The sequence below is a fragment of the Dromaius novaehollandiae genome, chromosome 21 (genome assembly GCF_036370855.1).
Source record: "Dromaius novaehollandiae isolate bDroNov1 chromosome 21, bDroNov1.hap1, whole genome shotgun sequence".
NCBI lineage: Eukaryota > Metazoa > Chordata > Aves > Casuariiformes > Dromaiidae > Dromaius > Dromaius novaehollandiae.
The window spans coordinates 6,226,476-6,243,349 of NC_088118.1; the positions used below are offsets into that span (position 1 = coordinate 6,226,476).

At 54.4% G+C, this 16,874-nt stretch overlaps 1 protein-coding gene across 3 annotated transcripts in view; it reads right to left on the minus strand.

The window, feature by feature from the left end:
* Positions 1 to 16,874, minus strand: part of LOC112981582 (protein CEPU-1) — a 348,167-nt gene that overhangs the window by 47,839 nt on the left and 283,454 nt on the right. For all 3 annotated transcript variants that reach the window (XM_064524308.1, XM_064524307.1, XM_064524309.1), the window contains one exon: positions 4,073 to 4,305. In XM_064524308.1, coding sequence (XP_064380378.1) covers positions 4,073 to 4,305 — 233 coding nt within the window. The remainder of the gene's footprint in view (positions 1 to 4,072; positions 4,306 to 16,874) is intronic.

A 16,874-nucleotide genomic window follows, 5' to 3' on the forward strand; every position in this document is an offset into this window, starting at 1 on the left:
CAGAGTGGGGAAATGGGAGCTGAAAGGATTGCTCCTCAAACGTCAACGGGTCCTGTCTGAAGTCGTCTTCAGCCTGGGTTTCTATCTCTACGCACATCCAGAGCTCGCATTTTGCAAGCGGGGCCCTCCTGGATTTGTGCCTTACACCAGGGTCCAAGGCAGACTACTGAAAACGCGGGCAGTGCTACTTCATTGCTCTTGCATGCTTCTATGGCAATTTCTCCTAAGAAGAAATCAGTGATGAACAAGCGGGATATGTGGGAGACGTCCTCCAGACGCTGTAGATAACGTGGGCACTCCCTGAGCAGTTCATCTTCGGTCTAGTAACAAAAAGGCGGTGGATGTTCGGGAGCTTTCTTTCCGGGGTGATCCAGGTGCAACGAAACTCCTTGTACCTTTTGCAACTACACTGCTGGCTTGCATCAACTTCACACCAGCATCTCTAAACCTGACCCCATTTAAAACAGCTCTCGCATTAGGAGATGTTAACTTTGATGCATTCGAGTGCCACCGGTCTGCTGTCTCACCCCCGGCCTCCTCCGTCTCGTGCCAGCACAGAGGCTGCCCGGCAGCAGGAAGGGGAGGCGTGCAAGGCTGCTATTCCCAGATCAGCAGCAATCACCTTCTGCCTTTTGATGGAAGGATTTCAAGACTGACAAGGCACTCTGAAAGCCTGACCGAGGAGGAAAGGTTGGAGAAACTGGGTTTGTGTCGTTTCAGAAAGGAGCTGGCTGAGGGGGCACACGATAACAACCTTCCAAAAAGGAAAAGGTTGTTACAAAGAGGACATCGATCAATTGTTCCCTATATCCACTGGGGATAGCATAAGAAAAACTCCACTTCATTTGCAACAAAGAAGGTTTAAGTTAGATATTAGCTATACATTTTCTAATTATAAAGGTAGCAAAGCAGTAGAATAGATCGTCTAGGGAGACTGAAGAATCTGCTTTGTTACAGATTTTCAAGAAAAGCTTTCACAAATGTTTGCCAGCGATGTCTCTGCCTCAATGCAGGGAGACAGGCTAAATTAGCTCTTGAGGTGCCTTCTACCCACCTATTTTGGGATCTCAGCCACCAATACAATCACTCCAGAAATAAATGTGCTCCACTTCCCTCGCTGCATTGTGGACATCCTTGGGTTCCTCGTGATTTTTAGCTGATTCTCCCCCACTGCCTTGGGGGAGCATCCCCAACCCCCTCAGCCTAAAGAGAGCTCCTGCTCCCACTTCTTCTTTTTCTAGTTTTTTACTGCTTCCTTCCGCAGCTCTGCTTCCTTCAGCAGCCCTTGGCAGACACCAGGGACACCCCGTCTCCTCACTCCCTCTGTCCATGGCCCTTTCCCAGTGATGTCCCCTGGATTTGCGAGGAAGAAGGGCTGCACGGAGTGGAACGAGCATCTCCAGGCCTTGGGCTGCTGCACCCATCACGCCTGCTTGGGAGGAGAGGGTTGCTGACACCCCGGATGGAAAGGGAAGAGCTCCTCGCCCTCCACGGCTGCTCCCTTTGGAGGGCGCAGCCCACCCTGGGACACAATTTAATTGTGTCTGGAGAGGCCACAGTGCCCTTGCCTCCAGAACGGGGCCCCAGGGCGCTTTCCTAGTGTGAAAAGGGGAAATGCAGGACCCGTCTGGAGTGCTGCTTCGCTTCCTCCTGCCCCAGTGTGGCGCGGCCACCCGTTCCTGGCTGTCACTACTTAAACCGGGAGCTGCTTCCATCTGACCAGGCCCTGGTCTGCAACCACATCGAGGATGAGCCAAGCCGCGGGCAGGGAGGAACCGGGAGGCGGAAGGAGCAGAGCTCAGGGGCCCTGGGCGAAGGGGATCGATCGGCAACCCCTCGGGCCAGGTCTGGGGTAGGGATGCACAGAGCAGGGCAGATACGGCAAGCTTGCACCGGACTGGAGGTGCACTCATCTCCCCGCCACTCCTCCCATCACGAATATCCCCCCTCATTTCTCTTGCAGAGAGTGAGCTGCCTTGGACGGGAGCTGCCAGCGCAGGCTGGACCTTGCACGGCGGCTACGCGCCGGACGCGGCGCCTACGCGATGTCCAGCGCTCGCAGCCCCTGCTCCTCCGGGAGGGAGGGGAAAGCACCGTTTCCCAGAAGCAGACTGTCTTTTAGGACAGGATTACACCGGTTTGCATATTTATTGGACCCATTTTCCAAGGCAGGAGTGTTAATCCAGGCACCGCAGCCAAATTTTTATCCGGGTCATTAAGGCAGGCCTCTCCTTAATTGGACACAATGTTCTCTTTCATGTCCTTTCCCAGAGCATTGCCGCACATTCAGCTACCGCCGCCTTCCACCCGAGAAAGGGCTGCGTGAGCCAAGCCAGAGCTCCCGAAATTACGGGGCCCGTGCCGCAGAGCCGTTATTTCCAATCGGCAGCCGCGAGGACGATCGGCACGTTACAGCCCCGAGCCCATCGCTGAACCCTCCAGCACTCAACCGCGCCGCGGTAAGGAATGAAGATGTGACCTTTTACTCTCGCATCCAAACAACTCTTCTTAACGCTGCAGCGAGACGCAGGAGGGACAGGCCTGGATGCCTGGCGATAGGGGAAATTTGGGTCAGGAAGCCTGGCAGTGGCAGCAGACCAGAGCCCTTATAAATTGCCCTGCATCCCCTCAGCGCCCGATAGCAACCTCAAAACTTGCGGGCGATCGACTTCAGCTTAAGAAACTCAGGCAGGTAATAACAGATCGCAAGATAAACAGCAAGGACCTGGGATGGCAATGCATCCACTTCTCCTCCACAGTTAATGGAGATGGAGAAAGTCCAGCTCTGTTTAGTTTGCTTGATTGCTCTAAGAGGAAAGAGAAGGGCAGGGAGGGGGAGAAAAAAAGCTCTGTTCCTCCCCCCCTTCTATTCATTAGGCTGTCAATAACGCTCAGGCCTGGCATATCGACAGCGGATTAGCTCAACCCGACTGTGTGTACAAGACCAATGCCTTTTTAACCCAGCTTGTTTCCAAATCAATACACCCATCAGCATTCGAAAATTAGCCCGAGATGAAATTCCAATACTCAAGATGGTGTGTCATGCTAAGAGGCTGCTGGCCAAATCACAGGAGGAGGAAAAAAAAAAAGTTGCTAGCAAGGGAATAGAAATTTTCCATTAATCCCCCCCAGGCTGCCTGCGCTAGGAACGTACCAGTCCCCCCATATGTCCCACCAGGCGGGCTCCCTCTTGCCCAGTGCACGTGCCCGCCAAGTCCTGCGGCGCAAACGCGGGAAGCTGCCTTGCATGAACGTCCATCTGCCGCAGCGTTGCGTGTGACCGCACTTGCACAGCCCCTCCGGAGAGCCCATGTGTGCTCGCACTCGGGCACGCTCGCTGCAGAGCACACGTGCACGCCCCGCGGACGTACGGCCTCAGCGATGCGCGTCCGCGAGCCAGCCGGCGTGCCCTCGGCCGGTGCAAACGCCCCGCCAGCCCTCTGCCTTCTCTCCTCCTTCGCGCAGAAGTGCGGGCACACAGTTCGAACACACAAGCACACATTGTAACTAGGTGTACACATCCCCCCCTGCAAAGTACACAAATCTGCTCGCTCTCTGTCTTCTCCCCCAGCACGAATTTTACTTCAAGCATTGCCTCCAGCAAAGCAAAAACCATCGAAATATAACAAAGCAAACCAACAACACGGGTATAACTGATTATTTCGAGAGACAGAGCTTCCCGTATCAGAGCCCCACGACTACTCCAGGAAAGGTGGGTAAATGCTACTGCAAATGCCTGGACATTGTCCAGCTTCACTGGGACTCTCCAAGCCTGTAAATCACACCCTGTGTTTGCACTAGAGCACCCTGCACACAGTAGGCTTGCTGTAGGAGTAAGGGGAGGAGAGAAGGAGTCTTATGTTGGGGCAAAGGGATGGAGAGGTACGGGCTAGACTGCCTGGGAACTGGTGAACAGGAGGCGACAGGACAATTGGGGTGAAGATGAAGGAGACTGGGATCATGGGTAAAACAGGGGCGAGAAACCAGGCCTAAAGGGAGGGAAAAAAATCACAGCGCCAAGTCCAGCTCCTCTTTGAAACCCTCAATTTGCCTGCACGTCCCTTCCCCTTACCTTGCACGATGAGATGGACACGCGATGTCTTCGGGTGATTGTCTGTCTGCACGGAGCAGGTGTAGGGGCCTTCGTCGTACACGTCCACATCTTGGATTTGGATGCTGTACTGGGTTTTGGTGTTGGCCAAGAGCACCACCCGAGGGTCCAAGCACCACTTGTCATTGCCGGCATAGAGGATGCTGCTGCGGTTCAGCCAGGCCACTCGGGTGACTCTGTTATCCACGGAGCACCTGGGGAGAGGGGGAGAGAGGCGATTCATTAGCACGCTGCTGTCGGTAGCTCTGCCGCCCCCTCCCTTCCCCAGCCCCTACCTCCCCATTTCCACTATTTTTAGTTTTGCTGCAAGCAGCAGTTTCAGACACCAAGTGCGGCGGTTCTCCAAAAAGGACAATGTCAGCATTTTATCTGCCATGCTCAAGCACCAAAATCCATCACAACTGGTAGTTCAAGAGATTTTCCAAAGAGCTTCACAATTACTTTAGACTGGGAGAGATCAGAGCCACCCACCACCAGTCACCGAAGGACCTTTCGCCCCTCCATTCTCATTTGCTCCTTGGGGCCGTCTAACTCGGAGACAACCGGAGCTGAGCCAAAACCTCCATTCGGAGACCAAGCCACACGCTGTTAGCAGGGACACAGCCTGCTACCTCCTGCCCAAACACGTTACTTTTCATTTTCTCCACAGACCTTCATATCCCTGCAGCTAAGCAAAGAAATGCAAAGTACAGCAGGGAGAGCAGCTCGCTCCCTGCTTCACAACGGAGCGAAGAAAATTTATCTCCAGAGAAAGCCGGTTTTGACACACCTCTAAAGGGAAACCTTCAGCTTTCAGCCATTTGTCCCTTCCGTCCGCTCCTCCTCTCCTCCGTATCATCTGCACCGCTACATCTCTTTCACTTATTGTACCTCACCCCAGTTTCCCAGATAAACATTTCATTGATTAGGCAATGCTTTGGTGTCAGAAATCTCCTAATTCCAGCCTAACCAACAAAATGAGCCCCCCACCTAGGAAGACAACAAGGCACAAGCTCACAAGTAATTTTAAGAGAAGCTACTGAAAGAGATTATTTTACCGTCCACAAGAGCAGGGACTAGTCTTGCTCCACAGAAGGTCTCGGCCAGCCCTATAATCCCGCGTCCCCTTATCCCCGAGCCAACGCTCGAACCTTCCCTTTCCACAAATCATTTCGACGAGAGCGAGGAGCACAGGAGTTTGAAGGCTGCCGCTATCCTAATCCTTCCCCAGGCCGTAGGAACATGCAGCCCCCCAAGCGAGTTAAAACCGTGCTTCTTTCCAAATAAGTGCAGGATTACGGAACTGTTAAAACTTCGCCGAGCTTTGTTAGATGCCAGCGACGGAGGATAATGTCCCTACATAAAACCGCTCAGCCTAAGATCCATTGTTTATGTTCTCGCCAATCTACTTCATTACTCGCACAGTGCCTGGGATGCAAATTAACTTCTGAGCCACCGAAAGGGAGAGCATCAGCCTTTGAGAGGTCTCGCCTGGTAACCTCGCTGAATGCAAGGGACTTAATGGGCTATATATGTCAGACCGCGGTAGCTGTGGAGTTTCAGCAAGGATGAGTATGTCTCCAGCCTGCGGGCTCTCAGTGACTTATCTCGACGCTCAGAGTCCTTTAGGGATTGTGTCCTCTCTCAGGGTAAGCATGCTGGGGCAGAGTCGCAAAGTAAGTTAACAATAATAAAACTAACCTGCGAGATGTCTCCAGTCCCACCCTAAAATTCATGCAGCTGTCTAAGGCCCCTCTCCCTGCATCTGTCTATCTGCTCTCTTTCTTGTTTCTTCCTTTTCTGTGTCTATTACTGTCTTCTTCAGCTACCACTGAGCCTGCTGCCAGGCTACACAGGAACGCGTGAGGTCTGTTGCAAAGTAAGCTGTGAACGGGGCCGCTTCCAACGTGCGGAGGCAGCACGTCGCCACAACGAATTGATCCTGCTTTATAGTGGATTTGGGTGAAGTGAAACTTAATAGACAGTGAACAAACTGCAAGATCCAAACTCTTCCAGGCTGTGAGCAATGCTGGCAATAAATCTTGTTCAAAATGGAGTTTCCCTAGGTGGGGCAGAGTCCAGAGTCCACAGGACTCCTGGGTTCTTGGTCCTGCCACCACCTCTCTGCATGTGGTCCTGCTTTCCTTCTCTTTAAAGGCTAGTTATCTCAGAGAAGCTACGGAAGACTTTCTGTATTCGAGTCCGTACAATCCACCCGACCCACAATTCAACCTATTTACATCTCGATTCTCTCCATGAGGAGGCGGGGGATGCTACTACTCCCGTTTTACGGATGCGGGAAGGAGATGCAGAGAAATCTGAGCTTGTGTTGGGTCTGTTTAGTTCTGCCAGCAAAGACACAGACCCACTCTTAGGAACAAATCAGCCTCTTTTCGAAGGTGCCTCTTTGGCCCCTCCAAGGACAGAAGGAACCTAGACAACTGGCTCAGCGTAAATACCTGAGATCTGGAGCTAGGGATGGGGAATGCCCATCAAAGTGATTTGCCGAGGCGAGATGGGCAGTCCGTGGCCCAGGACTCCCCTGCTGATTCTCCAGGCTAGAACCCTAAGTACTGGTCCATCCTCCCTCTCTGATGTGAAAAACATCAGATAAATTAAACAATTTTATTACTGTTCTCTAATGATATTACGATAATAATAAAGTCAATGTGAGCAGATTTTTATTATCCACATAAAAAAGCAATAGATTTACCCTGGGCTGAACACCAAGAACTCTGTCCTTGCTCGCTCACCGAGGTCTCAGTTGCGTTACGACTTGAGCAAACCCCGAGATCTCAGTTTCTCAAGTTGAACGAAACTTGAGATTTCATCCCAAAGGATGGTTTTTTGTATAATTGTACTCTGCCTCTCTTTGCTACAGCAGTAGCTTAGACCTTTGGGTTTCAAATAAAACGTAGGCGGATACTTGGTCCCTGACTTTGGCTTGCACATCACAATACACTCAAACAGAGAGGCTCCTGCAAATGCAACACACGGCAGCTCTGTGCAAAAAAGAGGAGTGTTCATCCTCAGTGCTAAAGCCACATTGCAGAGAAGAACCGGGTAATGAAAATCCAGACGTGGATTGAATTTTTTGGGCCAACCCCTTCTGCAGAGATTATCCCCGAGGACCGGTAAGCAGGCTGAACTAAAAATATATATTTCCTCTCTCCTCCTCCACGCTTTTTCTTTTTCTTTTTTTTTTTGGGGGGGGGGGGTGAAATGCATCAGCTTGGAGATCCCTGGATAATAATGGAGCCAGACAGTGTGTAATCCAAGCATTCCCTCTATCATATGGGCATTTAAGTGCTTTTGAAAAGCAACGGGGTTCAGGTAACGCATGAGGCAACAGTGAAATAAGTGCTTTCGCCCTTCACAGCACCTGGTCACAATCTCTTCTTATCTCCCAGACACGCTTCTCTGTCCCTGGGATCGGCAGGCTTAAACTTATTTTATTTCCTTTCCTTCCTCTTAAAGCTCCCCAGCCAATATATACAATAAACCTCCAGAACAGCTCCTGGAGAGCTGTTGGGATGGAGGCACTTTGACCTTCTGATCCTGCAAACTGTTCACGGGACGGCAGGTCACAGCTGACCAGGAGCAGGTTTTATTCCTCTCTCTCTGGTGCGGATGACATCGGGATGAGCAAACGGCCCTGGTAAGGCAGTAAGTGGTGGAGAAGCCCCAGAGGGAAGCCCCAAAGGCTGGAGACTCCCCTTAGCCCAGGCTCGTTCCCCCCTCGTGGCACCGCCGCTCGGAGCAGCTGAGCAACCCGACGGTCCTCCGTCCCCTCCATCTGGTCCTCTTCCCTCCTCCAACGGCTCCTGTTTCCATCGACACAAAGCCAGGTCCATGGACAGGGCAGCCTCTTCTCCCACACGCAGGCAGTGAGAAGGAGCAGAGGAAAGGCAGGGAGATGCTCTACCCTTTGGCTGCTGCGGGGAAGTCCCGCTCCAAATGCAGGTGGAGAATAAACCCACCGCGGAGCCTGGAAACCTTCCCTTTCCGCCCCTCTCCTGGCAACACGCAAAGCCCTGAGACGCTTCCTCCTTGCTCACTCGCGTGCCACTTTGAAGCCTCCCTCTCTCTCCCCGCGATGTGCCAGGGAGGGAGGGAAGAGAGAGGTCCCCGGGGTGCCGGAAAACAGCACTTGCCTCAGAAAGGAAGATGTAAAAATAATTAAGCACAGATGAGGTAATTTTCTCTCTCAAGATCCTTAATCCTTGTTACATCCAGCTCAGAAGGCAAGGCCTTCTCCTCCAGGAAGATGAAAAGCTGCCGTCTCTCAGCATAAGGAGGAGAAGCTTTCCTTCTCTCTCTCCCTGTTGTTGCTTTCCCTCCGAATCCGGAGTCCCAAGCCCCGCGGTTTCCCCTCGGAGAGGTGGAAGCGGTCTTAACACACCGCTGTCGCACCATCCCAGGGCTACGCGGCAACGGTCTGCAGAGACAGGCAGCTCCGGGGGCCGCACAGGACCCGCAGAGGGCACCGTGAAGTGACCACAAGTGACGGAGTTACGGTGTTTTAACATAGCCGCGCGGAGAGGTAAGAGCCGCACGCACACACCCGACGGCCCATCGCGACAGCACACGGTTGGGCGCCAAGGAGAGACAGTAGCGGGATGATGCTACTCCTGTCCAGACCCGCTGGCACCTCGCGAAGCCATAGCTTCGCGGTTTTATCTACCCTCTACAGGCAAAGAGGCCCATTCGGACTGGCTGCTCTCCCCCAAATAAACGACAGGGCGCAGAGCTGGGAGTCCTGACCGCGGACCCCGTCCGGGTTTCCGACAGACCCCGGCACCTCCCTGCACCTAGACCCCAGAGGCCACCAGTGGTGTGCCCTCTCCAGTTTCCCTCTTGGCTTTCTCTCGTTTGCACACACAAGATGACGGGAGAGGAGATGGCCTAGCAGTGGGGGGAAGGAGGTTTTTAATTACTGAAGTGTAGTAATTGGCACGCAACACTTTTTTGTTGCCTCTTATGCAAATCGCTGGTGTTCCAGAGGGCTGGGCTGGAGAACACAGATTGTCTCAACCCAGCAGGACACACAAGAAATGAATAATGTTAATTAGAACTGAAGAGAGCTCTGCGGAATTAGCAACCTGATTGCGGCTTTCATTGCGATTATCAGGGTACATGCGCTGTACAGGGGGATGCGGGAGGGCGCTAGGCAGCAAATTTGGGCATACATCCTGGGGCTGTGACCAACCTAACCAGCTGGACACCCCCCACCAGGCTTGGTTCTCCTTCCAGCTCCCTGCAAGCAAGCATCTAAACACCTAATGCTAACTCAGCCATTTCCAGACACCGCTGGATTTTGAAGCAATTCCTTCAAGACAGCCTCAGCTAGCAGGGTTTTGCTTCTGCTTTGGGTCTGACCAGTCTGGAAATCAGCCTGGAGGAGCTAGTTTGGAATTTAGTTAAAATCCAGGCTCGACCGGACCGGACCAGGCGAGCTGTCCCGGCCCCGCCGGGGCAGGACCGACCCCTCCAGCCCTACCCGGCTGCAGGGAGCGGCAGGATTTCAGAGCTTCCAGCCCCTGCACCAACCACTGCGCTATAAATGATCAACCAAACTAGACCGCCGTCGGAGGCAGGAGCTTCACATCTTGGATTTATTTCTGCGATTATCACATTTTATTGTTATTTATTAGGATTAATTAAAGGCCAGGCTGTGAACAACTCAATCCCATTCAGGCACGGTCCCACTGCTCTCGTAGATGTTCCTACGATATTTATGCTCCAGTGGAAACAGAAGCTTCTCAATCAATTCCTGAGCAAAGGGAGAACCTGCTGGTCAGCGGGTCAGCCGGCCACCCCAGAGACTCTCGCCCGCGGAGCAGATCAAGCAAGGACAAGCGGGCGAGAGCACGTACACCCGCAGCTCCAAGTGTGCAAGCCCGCTCTGCCTGGCTGCAGCGGGAGGGCTGGCACTGATGCCTGCGCTCCTGCGGGGAAGCGGAGTGGATGGGAGGAAGGTGGGGCTAGACAGACGAACACATGGACCGGCATTTGAATTTCCAGGCCTCCCACCCACGATGGTAGAGCCGGGTGATTTACGAGGCGCCATCAATGTCTTGCATCCCGTCAGAAGGGCAATAACGTGTCGGCTGGTTTATGCAGGCATCTCCGAGACATGTTTAAGATGCCACGGGGTCTTTTGTTAACTAGTCTGGTGAGACTCCTTGCCTCATTATAATTTCCCCCGTAGGAGCTCTAGGAATCGGAGGCTGAAAACATTACGGTTCATGTATTTACTAGAAACACATGGGGGAGCCGGGGGGGGGGGACAGGCAGCCATGCTCCAGAGGCAGATTAGGAGGAGTTAGGTAATTCAGCTGCAACCAAAAGGGAAAAGACTACGTTCTCGCATCACATCACAGCAGAGGGCTTTTTGTATATCAGCCCTAACTGTCCCCCCGCTCTCAGCTCATCCTTCCCCACCGTACCACTCCTCCAGACTCTTCCACAGTCAAAAAGGCAAAACTGGAAAGAAATGGCAGCTGGAGCACTGCAACCTGAAGCCAAGGGGCCCCTGGGGACCTGCTGCTCAGGCATCTGCTGCCTGTGGCTCCCTGTGCTGGGATGCGCGTGCCACGGATGGCCCAAGGCCATCACGCTACACCTGGAGGAGGTGCTCCGGAGGCCTTTCGCTGATAAATATTAGACCTACATCCTCGCTGTCACAACCCAGTGTGGTTTGCCTCTTTGCTGTACTGGGCTAAGTCACGTGCTAGCTTTCTCGACCACTCTGGCCATTCGTCAGGAGGATTTAAACCTTCTGCAGCCTGTACATACGCACTGCAAACGTGCTGTGTGCAGGTGCACACCTCCGCTGCAGGCGCCGCACGCTCCTACACGCACCGGCGCGCTAGGCACTGCCACCCAAATGCCAGCGCCACGGAAAAGCAGGGCGCACATGTACCGCACTCTCGGTACATGCCATGTGCACGGGACACGTGCAGTGCACACTGAGGGCACGTGTTCATCGACACACGCGACAACTGGCACGCACGCCTCCAGCACCTCCTCTGCTGGGATTCGACGGCGGGCGGGTGGACCACTTCTTGCTGCTCCTCGCGTGCAAACGCAACACGCGTGAGAAACGTGACTGGCAAGGCACTTCCCACCCGAGCACAGATGGGCGGCACGAAACCCTTCCTCGGAAAGACCTTCAGCACGAAACCCTTCCTCAGAAAGACCTTCAGACCAGGCAGTCCTGCTCGCTGACCCCTTTGCCCGCTGCAACAAGCGCAGCGGCACACACGCACGTCTCCGCGCACAGCCCCTTTCCCCCGAGCTGGCACGACCGGGTTTTGCAGCGAAGCACGCGCAAGCTGCCCGGCTCCGTGCAGGGCTACGGAGCATCTGCACGGGGACCTCTTTGCTCAAGCACCCAAACAGCCGCAGCACAAGCAGGTCCGAAGGGAAAGGGGGAGAGAAAGCAAGCGGAAGACGACAGCCAGCAGGAATATGAGCGGCGCAGGAAGGCCATCAGGGACAAGAAGTATTTCCCGGCACGGGGCAGCCTCCCGCCGGTCCGCGGGAGCTAACCAGACGATTACCTCGGCCGTGGGGCTGACAGGGGAGGAGGAGCCGCGGCGGGACTGGCAGCTCCCTCCGCTCTCCCGGCGCAGCGGTGGGAGCGCTTCCAAAGCCGGGGGGTGACCAGATGCCCTCAGAGCAGCTGCCGCCCGGTTCCTCGCTCACAGTCACACTGAGCTGGTCAAAGGCAACGCTCAGAAAGGGGAAAATAAAAACCCTTTGCGCTTCCCTCTCTCTTCCCAGCCCAGACACCGGGAAGATCTGAAGGTGCCTAACCGGCCTCGCTGACAGTCAAGGCGCCCCGCTGTCCGCCCACATTATACACCAGCGGTGTCTGATGCTCAGAGCAAGGGTATGGCAAAGCCGCACGGTCTTGCCCCTTCAGCAAATCCTTTCCTCTTCCCGCCCTTCATTTCTGCCCTCTAAAAGGTTTTTAAAGGCACATTTGGCACCTCCTTTCCAGGGAGGGTGAAGTAATGCATGTTTGCAAAGTATCTGATCGCCTCAATGGAAAGTTTATACATGCAAATGATTCACACTAATTACATTAATAATAATATACCAGGCTCAGAAAGATCCGCCTTGGTTCATTGCCCGGCATTCACGGAGCTGCAAACAACTCCCAGTGTGCTGCCTCAGACAAGCTTATTGGCAAACACCACGGAAACGGGGGAAAACCGGCCCGGGAAGGAGAGCGGGAAGGAGAAACTGCAGAAAGGTGCGGGAAGGAAAAACTGCAGAAAGGTGCGGGAAGGAAAAACTGCAGAAAGGTGCGGAGCTCTCACTTCACAGCCTGCCGACCAAGGGCGACAGCAAGTTACAGAGGGGCCACAGGTCACCCGAGCACCTCTGTGCACCTCGCTGATTTGTCCTTCAAGGCCCCATCTGTTGAAGTCGGTGCAAAGACGCTCTCTGGCTTCACTTGGCAGGGGATGAGACCTTGCGCACGGCCCCGGGGAAGCGCTAAACTCGCCGGCCCAGGGACGCATCCGTGAGCAGTCCAGAGAGACAGACGGACGGCGGGAGGCCGAGCGGGTGAACCGCTGCGTTCGCAGCACCCGCCACGGCAGAGGCAGGAGCACCCACGTCCCCTCCAGGGCACCAGCAGAAGTGGGTGAAGGCACCTCAGTGCATCAGGACTGGCCGGCTGACATCAGATCAGCCCTGGAAAAACCTCGCCAGGGTTGGAACCGTCCCCAGTTTTGGATCGTTTCTGAGCCCTGGGAGAGGAAGCCCCTTCCAAAGCAACCCTTGGCTGAGGCACTCGACATATTTTAAGCCTTGTCTCTGAGCCGCGGTGGGAGACAGTGAAGCAGGCAGGTCCCAATGCAGCAGTCGGGCATGGCTTGCCTGGGAAAGTGTTTCTCTCTCTGCAATGCAGCAGTGCACCAGCACCTTTCCGAGTCCCCTGCTCCCGTGCGAGGCTCATCCCAGCCTTTCTATTTATCCTCCCATTGTCTCTCACAACAACAGGACGCTGCACATCTACAGCATCTTCCATCTCCGCATCTCAACGCGCGTGACGAAGCGTCACTGAGGGCAGCCTCTCCGAGGCAAAAATAGCATCTAAAGGAAACAGGTTTCTAACCTGGGCTCTGGCCTCTGAGACCGACCAAGAGCAGCAGCACAGGGGTGCAGAATTTGCTTCAGGGCATGTTCCTGGCCCATCTGGTTGGGTGCCCTCCAAAAGCATCTGATTGCTAATGCTTCCGAGGGGGGCGAAGCCAGCACCAAAACGCAGGCAGGCAGCTGTGCAGGGACACGTCCGGTTTACTAATGAAACGCTCCACCACCGGCAAGCTCCAGCTAGCGCTGGGATCCCACACCGAGCTCTGCGCATTCAGGGAGCCTTGGACATGTTGCTCCGGCTGATATTCTCCTCTATTTGCACTCTCGACAATTGCGAGGGAAGCTCCCAGGTGCCAGCAGGCAAACGCCCCTGGGCAAAAGCCACCCCTTCCCCAGAGATCTGCCAGGGTTAACTACAAAAGGGTTATCTTTTCTGCGGGAGGGCATCCCACCAGATCAGAGCCAGGCCCTCGCAGCTGCCAGCACAGCGTGCTCACTCGCTGCCAGCTTGAGACGCCTCAAAAGAAGCTGTGGGGAACTTCGCAAGAAGGGAACAGCTCTGTAACTATCTGATCCTTTCCCCCAAGCATCACAGAGCAGTTCAGGTCCTGCAAAATAAGGCCGCCTCATCTGAAAAAGTGTGGAGAGCAACTCTCCTCTCCCTGCCTCCAAAAAACCTCGTGACATCTCTCTTCTCAGAAAGGTCTCTGAGAAACACCCCTTGGTCGCCCAGGAGCCCAGGGCTGAGCCACTTAAAGTCTAACTGCCACCTCTGACACCTTGCTTGGAGCAGCCCATGAAAACCCCCGGAGCGGGCAAGGGCTTCAGAGCAGCCCGCAACTGCTCGCACAGTGCTTCCTAAAGCACCAGCCATCGCTGCTCGTGGCCGCTGCCTGCTGCGTTAACCCGGGGGGAAGGATCCTCGCACGGAGCCGCACGCACAGCGCCCAGGAGCTTGGGAAGCCCGGGGCGAGGAGGCTCAGTACCGAAATACCGCTGCGGAAAGGGGCTCTCGGGCACCACGCAGGGACACGAAACGCACTCAGTGTCCCCAGGCCGGCGTCCCATCCTTCTAGATCGGCGGCCACCCGATCGCTCCGCACTAATTCAGACCTGCCGGCAATTTCGGCTGGCGCTTGCCTCCTCCAGCCCAGTGGGGAAGTTCCTCAACACTGCATTCCCAGCAGTTAGCGCTGATCCCCAGCGCTGAACTCTCTCAATTATGAGCTGTGCCCCCTGAATAAATTCCGCTTCTGCTTTGTGCAATTGACACTAATGGCCCGGGAATAAAGTGAAGCCATCTACCCCAACAGTCTGCAAAGGAACGCATTTAACTAAGCACACAGGCAAGGCACTGCTGAGCTTAACTGCACTGAAAATGTATTCGAAAGGAAGTGATGCACTTAACTTATTACAAGTGGAAAATTATCCCTAAAGTGGTTTTTCCTTATAAGTTGTGACACAAAACAGGAACGGCAAGGGGTAAGCGGTCGCTGCCAGGTCTGAGGAGCCGGGGCGAGGCAGCGAGCGGGAACCGGGCGAAAAAGGACGCTGCGGCGCTGGAGATGGGATGAGAGGAGCAGGGGACAAGTGGGAGCAAGGAGTGCTGCAAAAGGGGGGCTGAAGGGCACCGACACGGGGGAGCCTACCCAGGGAGAGCACAAGACTCGGTATCAGGTATTAAAGGCATTAGCGATGCTTTCCAGTAGCCCAGGACGCAGGACTGCAATGTGGAGAGGAAAACAACCACGCACGTTCCTCCTCTTACTCGCTGGCTGTGTCTCACCAACCTAATCTAGCTGTAGCAAACACACAGTGCTAGGCACTATATATATTTGTAGTCTAAGAAGAATTGCTGTCCCAGGAGAGTTACCACGTCAGCCTCCTACATCAGTTCTCTCATGCTCCTGATTGCAATTTCAACGCAACACCCAAGTATATATTGCTTCTAGTAACAGATGGGCAGAGACACCAACAGAAAGAGGACGAGGAGCAAACCCTGAAGGGACAAGATAATCCCTAAGACTAAAAGAGAGGTATGGTTCAGGCAATACAAGACCGCGGGGAGGAACGTGGCATCCCCTCAGGCCTTGCTGTTGAACTCCCAAGCCTTGCAGCAACTCTCTGGACACTTCCCCACGGTGCAAAGATTAGTCAGACCCGGCGCTGCAAGCCTGACCTCCTCCCCAGCCAGCCGGTGACACAGCGGCGGCAGCTTTTTGCCCTCCACTTCCACCTCTCTCCAAGGACACTTAGGCTCTCTCCCCTCTGCCCCAGGGTGATGGAGAGAGGAACAATCCCCTTTTGCAGAAGAGGCTTGCTCGTGGCTGAGACAGGAGGGTAACCCGTGCTGCCTGGTTTGAGACCAGCTCCCCAGCGAGGCCTTGCACGGCTTCCTACAGAAACACTCAAACCCCACCAAACAGCCAGCACCCTGCCTCGTGACCTGGCGCGGTGACGCGATGGGGCATGTCCCTGGCGGGAGGTGCGAAGCAGGATGCCAGCGCAGCAGGGAGGGAGGAAACGGGAGAGCTAGGAGAAGAAGACCAATGCAGGAACCACGCTGGAGCAGAAAGCCATGAGACCTTCCCAGCCACGAGACGCCCACCAATATCCCCTCCCCATTTATAACATGGCACCAACAAAGGACTGAAACAAGAGAGGGAGGAAGGGAGGGGACCCTTCCCTCCACAGGAGCCCCCCTTTCCTCCCCTCTCCCCTTGAGGACATCATCCTTAAAATATATTTCATTTCACAGCTGCATTATGGTACCACAAAATCCTGCGAATCCAATTTAAGAACAGATTACCTCCTCACTTACTTCATTTGAAGCAATTACATGTTAATTTTCATTGAGACCAGCCTAATGCATACCAATCTGATGCTGCAATCTCATTTGAATACTTGAGGGAACGCTAGTTGGGCTCCGGGCTCTGGAGGCTCATATTTAAAGGGCCACTTCACATTTCCTTTCTTTCTTCCCCCTGGTTATTTATGCTTTCGTTGCATTTGTGGCACTCCTCCCTCCCTTCCCAGCAGTTCCAACAGCTGGTGCCACTCATGAGACCAACTAGAAAGGCCAAACAACTTTCGCAGCAAATTCCCCGGAGCCAGTTGGCTGGGACCTGCTGCCAGCGCAAGATGAGGACTGGGCAGGGCAGGGGACCCGGAGCAGGAGACCTCGGCTCAGTTGAAAGCTCTTGACCCTCACCCAGAGGACTGCAGATCTCCCTCTCTCGCTGTAAACATGTACAGAGCCTTGCTCACGGGGGCCTGGTCCCTGCTGCCGGGGGACTGCAGGGGCTCCAGGCAAATAACCATAAAGGCAGGTTTGGCAGAAAGGTCCTTTGCAGGAGACGGGTGAGTCTGAACTGCATGGCACGGAGACCAAAGGGACATGCTGCCCTTTGACTTCTCCGGCCCCCAAGACAGTACTTTCCTCAGGCCATCATTCAAAATAACCATCTTCTTCCTGCATAAAGCAAATAACCTTCCAGCATCGAAGCCGCTGACACACATGCACTGCTACTGCACGTGACTCTGCATAGCAACCTCCACCTCCTCCCAGGCCAAGTGCCTAATAAGAATGGCCTCAGCCTGCATTTCTTGCTGATGGTTATCTCCTATTCCCTCATGTTCACTTAAAGTTTCCCATCTAGCCAGGCCCACG